The sequence below is a fragment of the Bos indicus x Bos taurus genome, chromosome X, assembly GCF_003369695.1.
Source record: "Bos indicus x Bos taurus breed Angus x Brahman F1 hybrid chromosome X, Bos_hybrid_MaternalHap_v2.0, whole genome shotgun sequence".
NCBI lineage: Eukaryota > Metazoa > Chordata > Mammalia > Artiodactyla > Bovidae > Bos > Bos indicus x Bos taurus.
Window position 1 is genome coordinate 75384845 of NC_040105.1, and position 14420 is coordinate 75399264.

Consider the following 14420-nt stretch of genomic DNA (forward strand, 5'->3'; position numbering starts at 1 on the left):
CATTTTCATAAGGATTGCATTTAAACTATAAATGGCTTTTGGTTGGTAGTCTGGACATTTTAACAACATTATTCTTCTGATTCATGAACTTGAAATGCCTTTCCATTTATTTGTATCTTATATATTTTCTTTCATCAAAATCTTATAGCTTTTAGTGTGTAGCTATTTAACTTCTTTGGCTAAATATATTTATAAGGATTGTGTTACTTTAAACTTTTGTAAATCAGATAGTTTTCTTTAGTTTTCAGATATTTTGGTTTTAGTGTATTAAAGTGCAACTGATTTCTATATGTTTTGTATCCTGCAAATGTACTGAACTTGCTGATTAGTTCTAATAGTTTTTGGTAGAATCTTCAAGACTTTCTATATTCAAGACCACATATTTGCAAACAAAAATAATTTGACTTATTCCTAATTTGGATGCTGTATATTTATTTTCTTGCCTAATTGCTCTGGCTAACGTTTCCTCTACTATGTTGACTAAGAGTGGCAAGAGTGGTTGTACTTGTTCCTGATCACAGAGGAAAAGCTTTCAACATTTAAACATTTAGTGTAATGTAAAATGAGAGTTTGTCATTGATGGCCTTTATTACATTAAGGTACATTTCTTCTATAGCCAATTTGTTGAGAGTATTTTTTCTATATGGAAGAATGTTATATTTTGTCAATGCTTTTTCTGTGCCTATTGAAATTATTATGTGATTTTCAGTTTTCATTCTATTAATATAGAGTCACATTTACAGATTTGTAATCATACTGTATAATATTTGTAATATCATGGTGATTGGAAAAGATGTCTGATATTATTTCAATCTTCTTAAACTTTCTAAAACATGTTCTTTGACATATGATCTTTTGTGGAGACTGTTCTGTGTGCTCTTCAGAGGCATATGTATTCTGATGTTATTGGATGGACTGTTAGGCCCTTTTGGTATAAAATATATTCCAAATTTAATTGTTCCTTATTGATTTTTATATCTGTAGAATCTATCTATTGTTGCAAGTTGGTATTGAAGTCCCACACTATTATTGTATTAGTGCATATTTTTGCCTAAAGACCTGTTAGTATCTACTTAATATATTTAGGTATTCTAATCTTTGCTGAATATATATTTATCATTGTTATATCTTCTTATGAATTGATCTCTTTATAATCATAAAAGGACCTTCTTTTTCTCTGATTATGGTTTTTGACCTAATGTCTATTTTTTCTGATGAAAGCTCTCTTTTGATTTCCACTTGTATGGAATATATTTTTCCATCACTTCATTTTGAATCTATATGTGATCTTAAAACTGAAGTGACTCTCTTGTGAGTATCATATAGTTATGTCTTGTTTTTACATTCATTCAGCTACTCTATGTATTTTATTTGGAGAATTTAATCCATTTACTTTTAGAGTAATTACTAATAAATAAAAACTTACTAATGTCATGTTATTCTTTCTTATTGTTTTATAGTTCTCTTGTTTCTTTCTTCCTTCATCTCTTGCTGCCTTCCTTTTTAAATTGATTAATATCATAGTAAGTTGTTTTTATTCCCCTTTTCCTTTATCTTTTGTGTATCTACTAAAAGTTTTTGCCTTGCAGTTCCATCAGTTTAAAAAAACTCTTAATGTTATAGTTTATTTTTCACTGATAAATACTTAACTTCAATTAAGTTAACATATAATCATATTATAGTATTAAAGTATTCTGAATTTGACTATATACTCCTTTTCCAAGTGTGTTGAATATATTCATGTCTTTTCATGTTATCAGTTATTATCCTTTAATTTCACATTGAAGAACTTTCATTTCTTGTAAGAAACATCTAATGGTAATGAACTCTGTAATTTTTTTTTTTTTTTTGGTCTGAGTTCTTTTTTTCTCATTTATTTAGGAAGGAAAACTTTTGTTAGATAAAATGTTCTTTGTTGGCAGGGTGTTTGTTTTTTTTTTTTTTTTCAACTGGAAGTTAATTACTTTATAATATTGTGGTGTGGTTTTTGCCATACAATGACGTGAATCAGCCATGGGTGTACATGTGTCCCCCCATCTTGAACTTCCTTCCGCATCCCATCCCTCTGGGTTGTCCCAGTGCATCTGCTTTGAGTGCCCTGCTTCATGCATCAAACTTGCACTGGTCATCTATTTTACATATGGTAATATACATGTTTCAATAATATTCTCTCAAATCATTCCACCCCTTCCTTCTCTGACATAGTCCAAGTCTGTTCTTTATGCCTGTGTCTCTTTTTCTGTTTTGCACACAGGGTTGTTATTACTGTCTTTCTAAATTCCATATATATGCATTAATATACTGTATTGATGTTTCTCTTCTCACTTACTCTGTATAATAGGCTCCAGGTTCATCCACCTCATTAGAACTGACTCAAATGTGTTGTTTTTTATAGCTGAGTAATATTCCTTTTTTCTCCTTCAGCCCTTTGAATATACCATCTCATTCTCTCCTGAATTGTAAGATTTCTTCAATAATTCATGAATTGTTTCTCTTAATGGTATCCTGTAGATCACATAGGATTTCTTCAGTCTTTTTCATTTGTGTTCTTTGTTCTATTCTGAATGAATAATTTCAAAAGTCCTGTTTTTCCATTCTTAGGCTTTTTCTTCTGTTTGATCTATTCAGCTTTGTGCTCTGCTGTGTATTGCATTTTTATTTAATTCACTATATTCTTCAGCTTGAGAATTTTTTTTAATGATTTCCACCACTTTATTAAACTGTTAAATTTGTTAGTGTATTGTTTCCCTAATTTCAGTGAATTGTCTTTCTGTGCTTTCTTGTAGCTTATTGAACTCTAAAACAGCTGTTTTGAATTCTTTATTAGATAAATCATAAATCACTATGTCTTTGTGATTGGTTGCTGGAAGATAATTATGATACTTTTGTGGTATCATGTTTCTTTGATTTTTCACGTTTCTTGAAGTCTTACATTACTGGCTTCACATTTGAAGAAGCAGTAACCTCCTCTATTCTTTGGGAGATAAATACCTTCCATCAGACCTGCTAGGGGTTCTGGGGTTTCCTCAGACCCTCTATGGCTGTTTCTTGATCCCTTTTGCAGCAGAATTCTTAAGCTTGTAACCATCTTTCGATCTTACAGTGTACCAGGGCCACTGCTGAAAGTCTCCATTTTACTTTCCTAGTGGCAGAACCAAAGCTCATGTTTGTGGTTTCTTTTTGGCCCACAGATTCATGCCAGCTTTCTGTGCATGCTCACTAACTCTCTTTCAAAGCTCACACTCACCATTATTAAAAATATATACAAGGAACCAGCCACAGGGTGGGAGTATGTATGGATAAAGCACATGATATTCTGGGGATGCCTGAGGGCCAGTTGTGGATATTCCTGAGCAAGTCATCTCCAGCAGCTCGTGGGTAGGCTTCATGATGTAGTTTGCAACACTATCAGATCAGATCAGATCAGTCGCTCAGTCGTGTCCGACTCTTTGCAACCCCATGAATCGCAGCACGCCAGGCCTCCCTGTCCATTACCAACTCCCGGAGTTCACTCAGACTCACATCCATCGAGTCAGTGATACCATCCAGTCATCTCATCTTCTGTCATCCCCTTCTCCTCCTGCCCCCAATCCCTCCCAGCATCAGAGTCTTTTTCAATGAGTCAACTCTTCGCATGAGGTGGCCAAAGTACTGGAGTTTCAGCTTTAGCATCATTCCTTCCAAAGAAATCCCAGGGCTATAGGATTTATTTTCCTTTAATGCCCTAGGAGGGTCATATCTGCTGCTCTCTCAGCTTCTTCTTGCTTCCATCCATGCTGCTCATGACTCAGTATTCTATATGTGGTGACAGAGAAATGATCCTTTTTGACAGCATCATACACTGCAAGGAAGCTGGATGCTCACTCACACAACCTTACTGTCTCTTATGGGAGAAATTATAGGCCAAGGAGATTTCTTTTAGCAGTATACTGTGCTACCTTAAGGGAGGGATGATGTCTATAAAGTCAAGTATTGCTCTGACCCTCTCCAAGCACCCAAATTTATATTTTTTGCTCTCATTATAACCTATAATCATTCTCCTGGAAATTTGGACTTCCACAAAGGCTGTCTTATCTGTGGGAGATTGTCTAAAACAATGTTCTCCAGGGACTCCTGGACGCTAGTTGAGGGGGGTTGAGGCTAGTTCTTGGGCCACAATGGAAACAAGGCCTATCATCAAACTGCTTTATTCTTCTCTAACCCCATTGTTTCCCTCTTTATAAGAACTCTGGTGACTATATCTAGTATCTTCTAGGGTAATCAAATAATTTCCTGTTCACAAGGTTTTAATTTAGTCACATGTGCAAAGTCCTTTTTTCCATATAAAACAACATTCACAGGTTTCAGGGATTTGGATATGAATACTTTGAGGAGTCATTTATCAACTTTTTACAATGCTCAATATTAATTAGCTGAATGAATAAATTAATGAAAATCACATAATACTTTCTTGTTCAAATTTGAAGGATTGACTCATTCAGTTACCAGGGGATACAACTGCAAGAATAGTAATGAATGAAAACAAGTGGAGCAAAAACAATAGGACAATAAGGAAGTCAGCTTTATAAAAGGTAGATTTGAAGTAAGGTACACATAAACTGAAAAAGAATGGAGATTTTTTTTTAATGTAAAGTGATTAGCCTCCAGTTAAAATAAACAAATTTATATTAAAAGAACAGAAAATTTTGAAGGAAAATTTTCACTTCAGAAAAATTTAAATGAGTAAAAAATTGTAAAATTATATGAAATGATATAGTATCTTTGAATGCATATTTTAAACAGCAACTATTTTAAACAGAAAGGATAATAAGCATATTAATTATTATTGTTATTACTATTGTCATGACTATACTATCTCTCTTAAGATATTGAAAGAACAAATGTCTTTTCTATACTTTTTTTTTTTTTTTTTACATTTCCATTACTGTAAAAAGAAAGAGTATTAGAGTTAATGATAACTGGATAACAGAAGCCAAATCTGTCGTTCTATTCCATTATGGTTATATATTTTTGTGTCATGTTTAAGAAACATTTACTCCACGATCACTAAGATAGTCTCCTTTGTTACCTCCTGGAAACTTTACTCTTTTACCTTTTACTTTTGGGTCTACTTTGCATCTAGGATTGATTTGAGTGTGTAATGTGAGATGAGGTCAAGAATCACTTTTTTTTTTTTTTTTCCCTAGAAGATATCCAGTTGATTAGTACTGTTTATTGAAAATCTAATTTTTCTTCAATGTGTAACAACTTTGAGACAATTCATATGACCATATCTATATAGGTCTCTCTTTTTTTAACTCCTTAGTCTGTATTGTAGGCTACTTGTCTTCAGGCTGATACTTCTTGTTATTGCTCAGTTGCTCAGTGGTGTATGACTCTGTGATCCCATGGACTGCAGCATGCCAAGCTTCCCTATCCTTCACCATCTCCCAGAGCTTGCTCAAACTCATGTCCATTGAGTCAGTGATGCCATCCCACCATCTCATCCTCTATCATCCCCTTCTTCTTCTGACTTCTATTTTTCCCAGAATCAGGGTCTTCTCTAATGAGTTAGCTCTTTGCCTCAAGTACCAAAAGTATTGGCGATTCAACTTCAACATAAGTCCTTGCTTCCCTGATAGCTCAGTTGTTAAAGAATTCACCTGCAATTCAAGAGACCCTGGCTCAATTCCTGGGTTGGGAAGATCCCCTGAGAAGTGATAGACTACCCACTTCAGTATTTTGGGGCTTCCTTTGTGGCTCAGCTGGCAAAGAATCCTCCTGCAATGAGGGAGACCTGGGTTCAAATCCCTGGGTTGGGAAAATCCCCTGGAGCAGGGAAAGGTGACCCACTCCAGTATTCTGGCCTGGAGAATTCCATAGGCTGTATAGTCCATTGGTTTACAAAGAGTTGGACGTGAATAATCAGGGTTTGTTTTCTTTAGGATTGACTGGTTTGATCTCCTTGCAGCCCAGGGACTCTCAACCTGGTCTTCTCCAACACCAGAGTTCAAAAGCATCAGTTCTTTGGCGCTCAGTTCTCTTTATGGTCCAACTCTCACATCCATACATGACCACTGGAAAAACCATAGCTTTGACTATATGGACCTTTGTCTGCAAAGTAATGTCTCTTCTTTTTAATATGCTGTCTAAGTTTATCACAGTTTTTCTTCCAAGAGCAAGTATCTTTTAATTTCATGGCTACAGTCACTCTTCACAGTGATTCTGGAGCCCAAGAAAATAAAATCTCTCACTGTTTCCATTGTTTCCCCATATATTTGCCATGAAGTGATGGGGCCAGATAACATGATCTTCGTTTTTTGAACGTTGACTTTTAAGCCAGCATTTTAACTCTCCTCTTTCACCTTCATCAAGACACTCTTTAATTCATTTTTGCTTTCTGCCATAAGGGTGGTGTCATCTGCATACATGAGGTTATTGATATTTCTCCTGGCAATCTTGATTCCAACTTGTGCTTCATCCAGCCAGGCATTTCACACATTATACCCTGCATGTAGTTCAAATAAGAGGGGTGACAATACACAGCCTCATTGTACTCCTTTTCCAATTTTGAATCAGTGCATGTTCCATATCAGGTTCTAATTGTTGCTTCTTGACCTGCATACATCATCTTAATTGCTGTCACTTTTTAATAATTGATATATGGTAAAATATGTCAATATATAATATTGATATTTAATAATACATATCCTTCACATTGGTTATTTATCTTTCAAATTGTCTTGTATATTCTTGGTTCTTATTTCCATATAAAATTTTAAATTATCTAGTCAGTTATCACAAAAAGTCAGGGCAAATTTTATTGGGATTACATTGAATGATTTGGGAAGAATTGTTACATTTATAGCATTGAACCTTCTGAATATAGTATATAGCTCTATTTACTTATGTTTTCTTTAATTTATCTTAACATTGATTTGTATCCTTCAGTGTAGAGGCATTGCACATATATCTCTAAATTTATTTTGAGTATTTTGTACTTATGCTATATGTCATTAACATAAGTACAAAATGCTTAAAACCACATGCAGGTATGACCTAAATCAAATCCCTTATGATTATACACTGGAAGTAACAAATAGATTTAAGAAATTAGGTCTGATAGACAGAGTGCCTGATGAGCTATGGATAGAGATTCGTGACATTTTACAGGAGGCAGTGATCAAGATCATCCCCAAGAAAAAGAAATGCAAAAAGGCAAAATGGTTGTCTGAGGAGGCCCTACAGATAGCTGTGAAAAGAAGAGAAGCTAAAGGCAAAGGAGAAAAGGAAAGATATCGATTTGAATTCAGAGTTCCAAAGAATAGTAAGGAGAGATAAGAAAGCCTTCCTCAATGATCAATGCAAAGAAATAGAAGAAAACAGAGAATTTCTGGGAGAGGCTAGAGATCGCTTCAAAAAAAATTAGAGCTACCAAGGGAATATTTCACTCAAACATGGTCACAATAAGGGACAAAAATGGCATGGACTTAACAGAAGCAGAAGATATTAAGAAGAGGTGGCAAGGATACACAGAAGAACTACACAAAAAAGATCTTCAGGACCTAGATAACAACGATGGTGTGAACACTCACCTAGAGCCAGACATCCTGGAATGTATAGTGAAATGTGCTTTAGGAAGCACCCCTATGAACAAAACTAGTGGAGGTGATGGCATTCCAGTTGAGCTATTTCAAATCCTAAGAGATGATGTTGTTAAGGTGCTATACTCAATATGCCAGCAAATTTGGAAAAGTCAGCAGTGGTCAAAGGACTGGAAAAGTTTAGTTTTCATTTCAATCCCAAAAATGGGAAATGCCAAAGAATGTTCAAACTACCACACAATTGCACTCATTTCACGTGCTAGCAAATAATGTTCAAAATTCTCCATTCAGGCTTCAACAGTACGTGAACCAAAAATTTCCAGATGTTCAAGTGGAATTTAGATAAGGCATAGGAACCAGAGATCAAATTGTCAACATCTGTTTGATCATAGAAAAAGCAAGAGAGTTTCATAAAAACATCTACTTCTGCTTTATTAATTACACCAAAGCCTTTGAATGTATAGATCACAACGAACTGTGGAAAATTTTTCAAGAGGTGGGTATACCAGACCACTTTACATACCTCCTGATAAATCTGTATGAAGGTCAAGAAGCAACAGCTAGAACTGGACATGGAACAATAGTCTGGTTCCAAATTGGGAAAGGACTATGTCAAGGCTGTATATTGTCACCCTGCTTATTTAATATATATGCAGAGTTCAGGTCAGTTCAGTCCCTCAGTTGTGTCCGACTCTTTGCACCCCATGGACTGCAGCACACCAGGCCTTCCTGTCCATCACCAACTCCTGGAGTTTACTCAAACTCATGTCCATTGAGTCAGTGATGCCATCCAACAATCTCATCCTCTGTCGTCCCTTTCTCCTCCTGCCTTCAGCCTTTTCCAGCATCAGAGTCTTTTCCAGTGAGTCAGTTCTTTGCATCAGGTAGCCAAAGTATTGGAGTTTCAGCTTCAGCATCAGTCCTTCCAATGAATATTCAGGACTGATTTCCTTTAGGATGGACTGGTTGGATCTCCTTGCAGTCCAAGGGACTCTCAAGAGTCTTCTCCAACACTGCAGTTCAATTCTTTGGTGCTCTGTCTTCTTTATAGTCCACCTCTCACATACATACATGACTACTGGAAAAACATAGCTTTGACTAGACAGGCCTTTGTTGGCAAAGTAATGTCTCTGCTTTTTAATATGCTGTTTAGGTTGATCATGAGTTTTCTTCAAAGAGCAAGCTTCTTTTAATTTCATAGCTACAGTCACCATCTGCAGTGATTTTGGAGCCCCCAAAAAATAGTCTGTCACTGTTTTCACTGTTTCCTCATCTACTTGCCATGAAGTGATGGGACCAGATGCCATGATGCAGAGTGAAAAGTGAAAGTGAAGTCGCTCAGTCATGTCCGACTCTTTACGACCCCGTGGACTGTAGCCCGCCAGGATCCTCCATCCATGGGATTCTCCAGGCAAGAATACTGGAGTGGGTTGCCATTTCCTTCTCCAGGGGATCTTCCTGACCCAGGGATTGAACCCACGTCTCCTGCATTGCAGGCAGACGCTTTAACCTCTGAGCCACCAGGGAAGCCCATGATGCAGAGTACATCTTTCCTCAAGAGGCTCTTTGGTTCCTCTTTACTTTCTGCCACAAGGGTGGTGTCATCTATGTATTTGGTTCCTCTTTACTTTCTGCCACAAGGGTGGTGTCATCTATGTATACTTTGATGACACCACCCTTGTGGCAGAAAGTAAAGAGGAACCAAAGAGCCTCTTGAGGAAAGTGGAAGAGGAGAGTGAAAAAGCTGGCTTAAAACTCAACATTCAAAAAACTAAGATCCTACATCCAGTCCCATCACTCCATGGCAAATAGATGGGGAAACAATAGAAAAAATGACAGACTTTATTTTTCTTTGACTCTAAAATTATTGCAAATGGTGACTGCAGCCATGAAATTAAAATACGCTTGCTCTTGGAAGAAAAGCTATGACCAACCTAGACAGCATATGAAAAAGCAAAGACATTATTTTGCAGACAAATTGCGTCTAGTCAAAGCTATGGTTTTTCCAGCAGTCATGTATGGATGTGAGAGTTGGACTATAAAGAAAGTTGAATGTCAAAGAATTGATGCTTTTGAACTGTGGTCTTGGAGAAGACTCTCGAGAGTCTTGGACTGCAAAGAGATCAAACCAGTTAGTCCTAAAGAAATCAGTCCTGATATTCATTGGAAAGACTGATGCTGAAGCTGTAGCTCCAATACTTTGGCCACCGGATGTGAAGAACTGATTCATTGGAAAAGACTCTGATGCTGGGAAAGGTTGAAGGTGGGATGAGAAGGGGACTAACAGAGAATGAGATGGTTGAATGGCATCACTGACTTGATGGACATGAGTTTGAACAAGTTCTGGGAGTTTGTGAGGGACAGGGAAGCCTGGTGTGCTACAGTCCATGGGTCTCAAAGAGTCAGACACATCTGAGTAACAACTGAACTGACAAATTGTATTATTAAAATATTTTCTAATTGGTTGTATACCTAAATATAATTGATTTTCACATTTAATCTTATATCTATTTTGCTAAATTATCTTATTAATTCTAATTGTGTGGATTTTCTACATAAACATGCTGCCTGTAAATACTAACAGTTTTATTTATTTTTCCCCCTATTCTTGACATTTTGTTTATATTTTTCTTTCCTTATTGCACTAGCTAGAACCTCCAGTGAAATATTACATTGAAGTTTTACTAGCAGATATCCTTTTGTTGTTTCTGAGCTTAAGGGGAATATTTCTAATGCTTCAGCACTGTGTATTTGTATTTTCTCTAGTCTTCTTAAATATCCTTTATCAGGTTAAGGAAGTTTCTTTCCAATTTTTATTTGCTAAAATTTTACCATGAATTTGTTAGACTGCATATTGAAATGTTCATATAATTTTCCCTTCTTTATTTTGATGTGTTAATGTGGTGAATTTCAAATGTTAAACTAACCTGAATTAAATCCTGCTTTATTGTGGTAGATTATCCTTTCTATGTATTGAATTAGATTGAATGTTTAAGGGTAGGGGTATTTATATTTATGAGAGATATAAGTCTGTGATTTTTTTCTATTAATGACCTCATCAGATTTTGGTATCAACGTTATGTTTTTTTCATATAATAAATTCAAAAGTCATTCTTCTTTGTCTGTTCTTTGGAAGATTTTTTGAATAATTGTTACTTTCTCTTCCTTAGGTGTTTGGGAGAATTAATCAATGAAGACATCCACACCTGGAATTCTCTATGTCGGTAAGTTTTTAATGATCAAACAATGTCTTTAGTATAGATATAGCAATCCATATTTTCTTTTTTTTTATCTTTATTTTTATTTTTTTATGCTGAATTTATTTTTTTTAATTTAATTTTATTTTTAAACTTTACATAATTGTATTAGTTTTGCCAAATATCAAAATGAATCCACCACAGGTATACATGTGCTCCCCATCCTGAACCCTCCTCCCTTCTCCCTCCCCATACCATCCCTCTGGGTCATATTTTCTACTTAACCCTTGTTTCAGATTTAATATGTTTTCTTTTTAAAGGAATTTGCTTATTTCACCTAAATTTTCAATACATTAGCATAAGGCTTTTGCATCTTTTATTTCTTTCTGATGATAATTTTATTATTTTTTCCTCATATATGTTGGCTTTGTTTTGCTGTTCTGTTTTTAGCTTCTTAAACTAGATACTTAAGTCATTAACTTTTCAGCTATTCCTCTTTTCTAATTTACAAATTTAAAGTTATAAAGTTTTAAATAGGTTTTTACATCCAAAGTTTTAAATAGGTTTTTACACCCCACAAATATTTCAATACTGTATTTACCTTATGCTCTTCAAAATGTTTTAAAAATATTTTCTTGTTTCCATTGTAATTTATTCTTTGATCCATAGATTGTATTTTTAATTTCCAATTGTTTAGATTTTTTTTTTTTTTTAGTTTCTGTTGTTGATTTCTAGCTTTAGTCAGCTGTGAGTAGCAAACATATGCCATATGATTTAGTACTTTGATACTTGTTTAGACTTGCTTATTGCCTAGCCTATGGTCACTTTTGTTAAATGTTCCATGTGAACTTGAAGAAAATGTATAGTATTGTGCAGTTATTTGGTGTAATGTCTTTATATTATGCCAACTTTTGTCAGTCATGTTATTCAACTTTTTTGTATCTCTACTGTATATTCTTTTCTTCTTGTTCTATTAATTATTTAAATAAATATGCTGAAGTTCCCAACTATAATTGTCAGTTTCCACATTACTTTTCCTTTTATAAATTATAGTTTTATGGTTTTTAGAGCTATGTCAGTGGGTACATGCATATTTAGAATTATTACATCTTTCTGTTGGATTAACCCCTTTACCATTATAAAATATTCCTATTTACCTTTATGTATCTTAAAGGTAACTTTGACATTAGTTTAGCTCCACAAGCTTATTATCCATTAAGGTACACAGTGTATCCCTTTTCCATTAAAAAAAAATCATGTTCTCTTATATTTTAGGTTTATTATAATCCACTGTGCAGATTCATGTTTTAAGTGGTGTACTTAGTCCATATAGTTTTCTGTGGTAAGAAAATTAAACATGAGAACTACTCACCAAATTTTTAAGTGTAAAATACAGTATTGTTAATTATAGGCCCAATGTTATGCAGAAAACCTCTATAACTTGTTGATTTTAGTCCATTTGATTTTTAAAATTTTATTTATTTTTGGCAGCAATGGGTCTTTCTTGGATTTCCCTGGTAGCTCAGATGGTAAAGAACCCATCTACAATGCAAGAGACCCTTGTTCGATTCCTGGGTCAGGAAAATCCCCTGGAGAAGGGACAGGCTACCCACTCCAGTATTCTTGGGTTCCCCTGGTGGCTCAGAGGGTAAAGAATTTGCTGTATTGTTGCTGCGTGCGGGCGTTTTTCTAGCTGTGGTGAGCGGGAGCTACTCTTGTTGGGCATGAGCTTCTCACTACAGTAGCTTCTCGTTACAGACCACAGGATCTAGATGCACAGGCTTCAGCAGTTGTGGCAAACAAACTCAGTAGTTGAGGCACTCAGGCTTAGTTGTTTTACAGCATGTGGAAACTTCAGAGGCCAGGGATCAAACCTGTGTCTCCTGCTTTGGCAGACAAATTCTTACTCACTGCACACCAGGGAAGTCCCCAGTCCATTTGCTTTTAATGTAATAGCTTTATGTTTGAATTTACACCTATCATTTTAGTTTTATTATTTATCCCATGTTTTTGTTTATTTATCCTTTATTGCTTTCCTTTATATTAATCAAACATTTTAATTACATTTCCTTCTCTATTATTTTATTTATACAATTTTAGTTATTATTTAGTGGTTATGTTTTAATTTATAGAAGTATATCACAGATTTGTCTTTACAACTCCTAATCAAGCTTCTTATAACACCTTAACTCCAATTATTTCACCAATCTTTATTACCACTATCAATTTTGAATTTAAATTTATAAATTTTATTTTAAGCTTACCAGATTATCATTATTATGTGTAAATACTTAATATTCATGTTCTGCACCCAAATATGTGCTGTCTTATGCTCTTTTTTTTATCTTAAGTATGTATTATCTTAGGTCATTTCCTTCTACCTGAAGAATTCTTACTTGTATTTTTGTACTTTCTGCTAGCCATACAACTCTCACAATTTTTTTTATTTTAATATAAAAACAATGTCTATTTCACACTCACTTTTGAAAAATATTTGTGCTATGATAAAAACCTTAAATTGTCAGGGCTTTTAGCTGTTTTGTTGTTTGTTTGTTTGTTTGTTTTTAGAACTAAATATGACTTCCATTCTCTTCTGACTTCCGTCACTAATTTTCCCCTTTATTTCAAAATATAGGTTCAGATCACTTATGTAACAAACTGTATGCACACAATCATTTATTGCACTAAAATGTACACTTTGGAATGAATAAAAACTCTCAGGATTTTAACTATATTACAGCCCTAATGATGTGAGACTGAGGCCAGTTGTATACAAGGCAGTGCATGCTAAGTCACTTCAGTAGTGTCCAAATCTTTGTGACCCTATGGGCCATAGCCTGCGAGGCTTCTCCAATCATGACATTCTCCAGGCAAAAACAGTGGCAGAAATCTTCCCAACCAAAAGATCAAACCCACATCTCTTTCGTGTCCTGAATTGGGAGACAGGTTCTTTACCACCTGGGAAGCCCATATACAAGATAGACATGTTGTGATATTTGACTGTTTTCCCATTTCTCATTGTTTCTTGATTGCCTTCTCTAGTGTGTTCCAAAATGAGATGCACATGCAAGATAATCAATTGAAATGTGTGAATAGCATATTACAGCTTCAATTTATGTATTTTATTTCATCTCTTAAAATTTTCTGTCTTCAGTTCAGTTCAGTTGAGTTCAGTCACTCAGTCGTGTCTGACTCTTTGCGACCACATGAATCACAGCGCGCCAGGCCTCCCTGTGCATCACCAACTACCGGAGTTCACTCAGACTCACCTCCATCGAGTCAGTGATGCCATCCAGCCATCTCATCCTCTGTCGTCCCCTTCTCCTCTTACCCCCAATCCCTCCCAGCATCAGAGTCTTTTCCAATGAGTCAGCTCTTCGCATGAGGTGGCCAAAGTACTGGAGTTTCAGCTTTAGCATCATTCCTTCCAAAGAAATCCCAGAGCTGATCTCCTTCAGAATGGACTGTTTGGATCTCCTTGCAGTCCAAGGGACGCTCAAGAGTCTTCTCCAACACCACAGTTCAAAAGCATCAATTCTTTGGCGCTCAGCCTTCTTCAGAGTCCAACTCTCACACCCATACATGACCACAGGAAAAACCATAGCCTTGACTAGGCAGACCTTTGTTGGCAAAGTAATGT

General features: G+C 35.4%; 1 protein-coding gene across 1 annotated transcript in view; it reads left to right on the forward strand.

The window, feature by feature from the left end:
- The window catches only part of CYLC1 (cylicin 1), a 132324-nt gene that overhangs the window by 97354 nt on the left and 20550 nt on the right, over positions 1 to 14420 (forward strand). The window contains exon 2 of the mRNA XM_027535406.1: positions 10754 to 10807. Coding sequence (XP_027391207.1) covers positions 10754 to 10807 — 54 coding nt within the window. The remainder of the gene's footprint in view (positions 1 to 10753; positions 10808 to 14420) is intronic.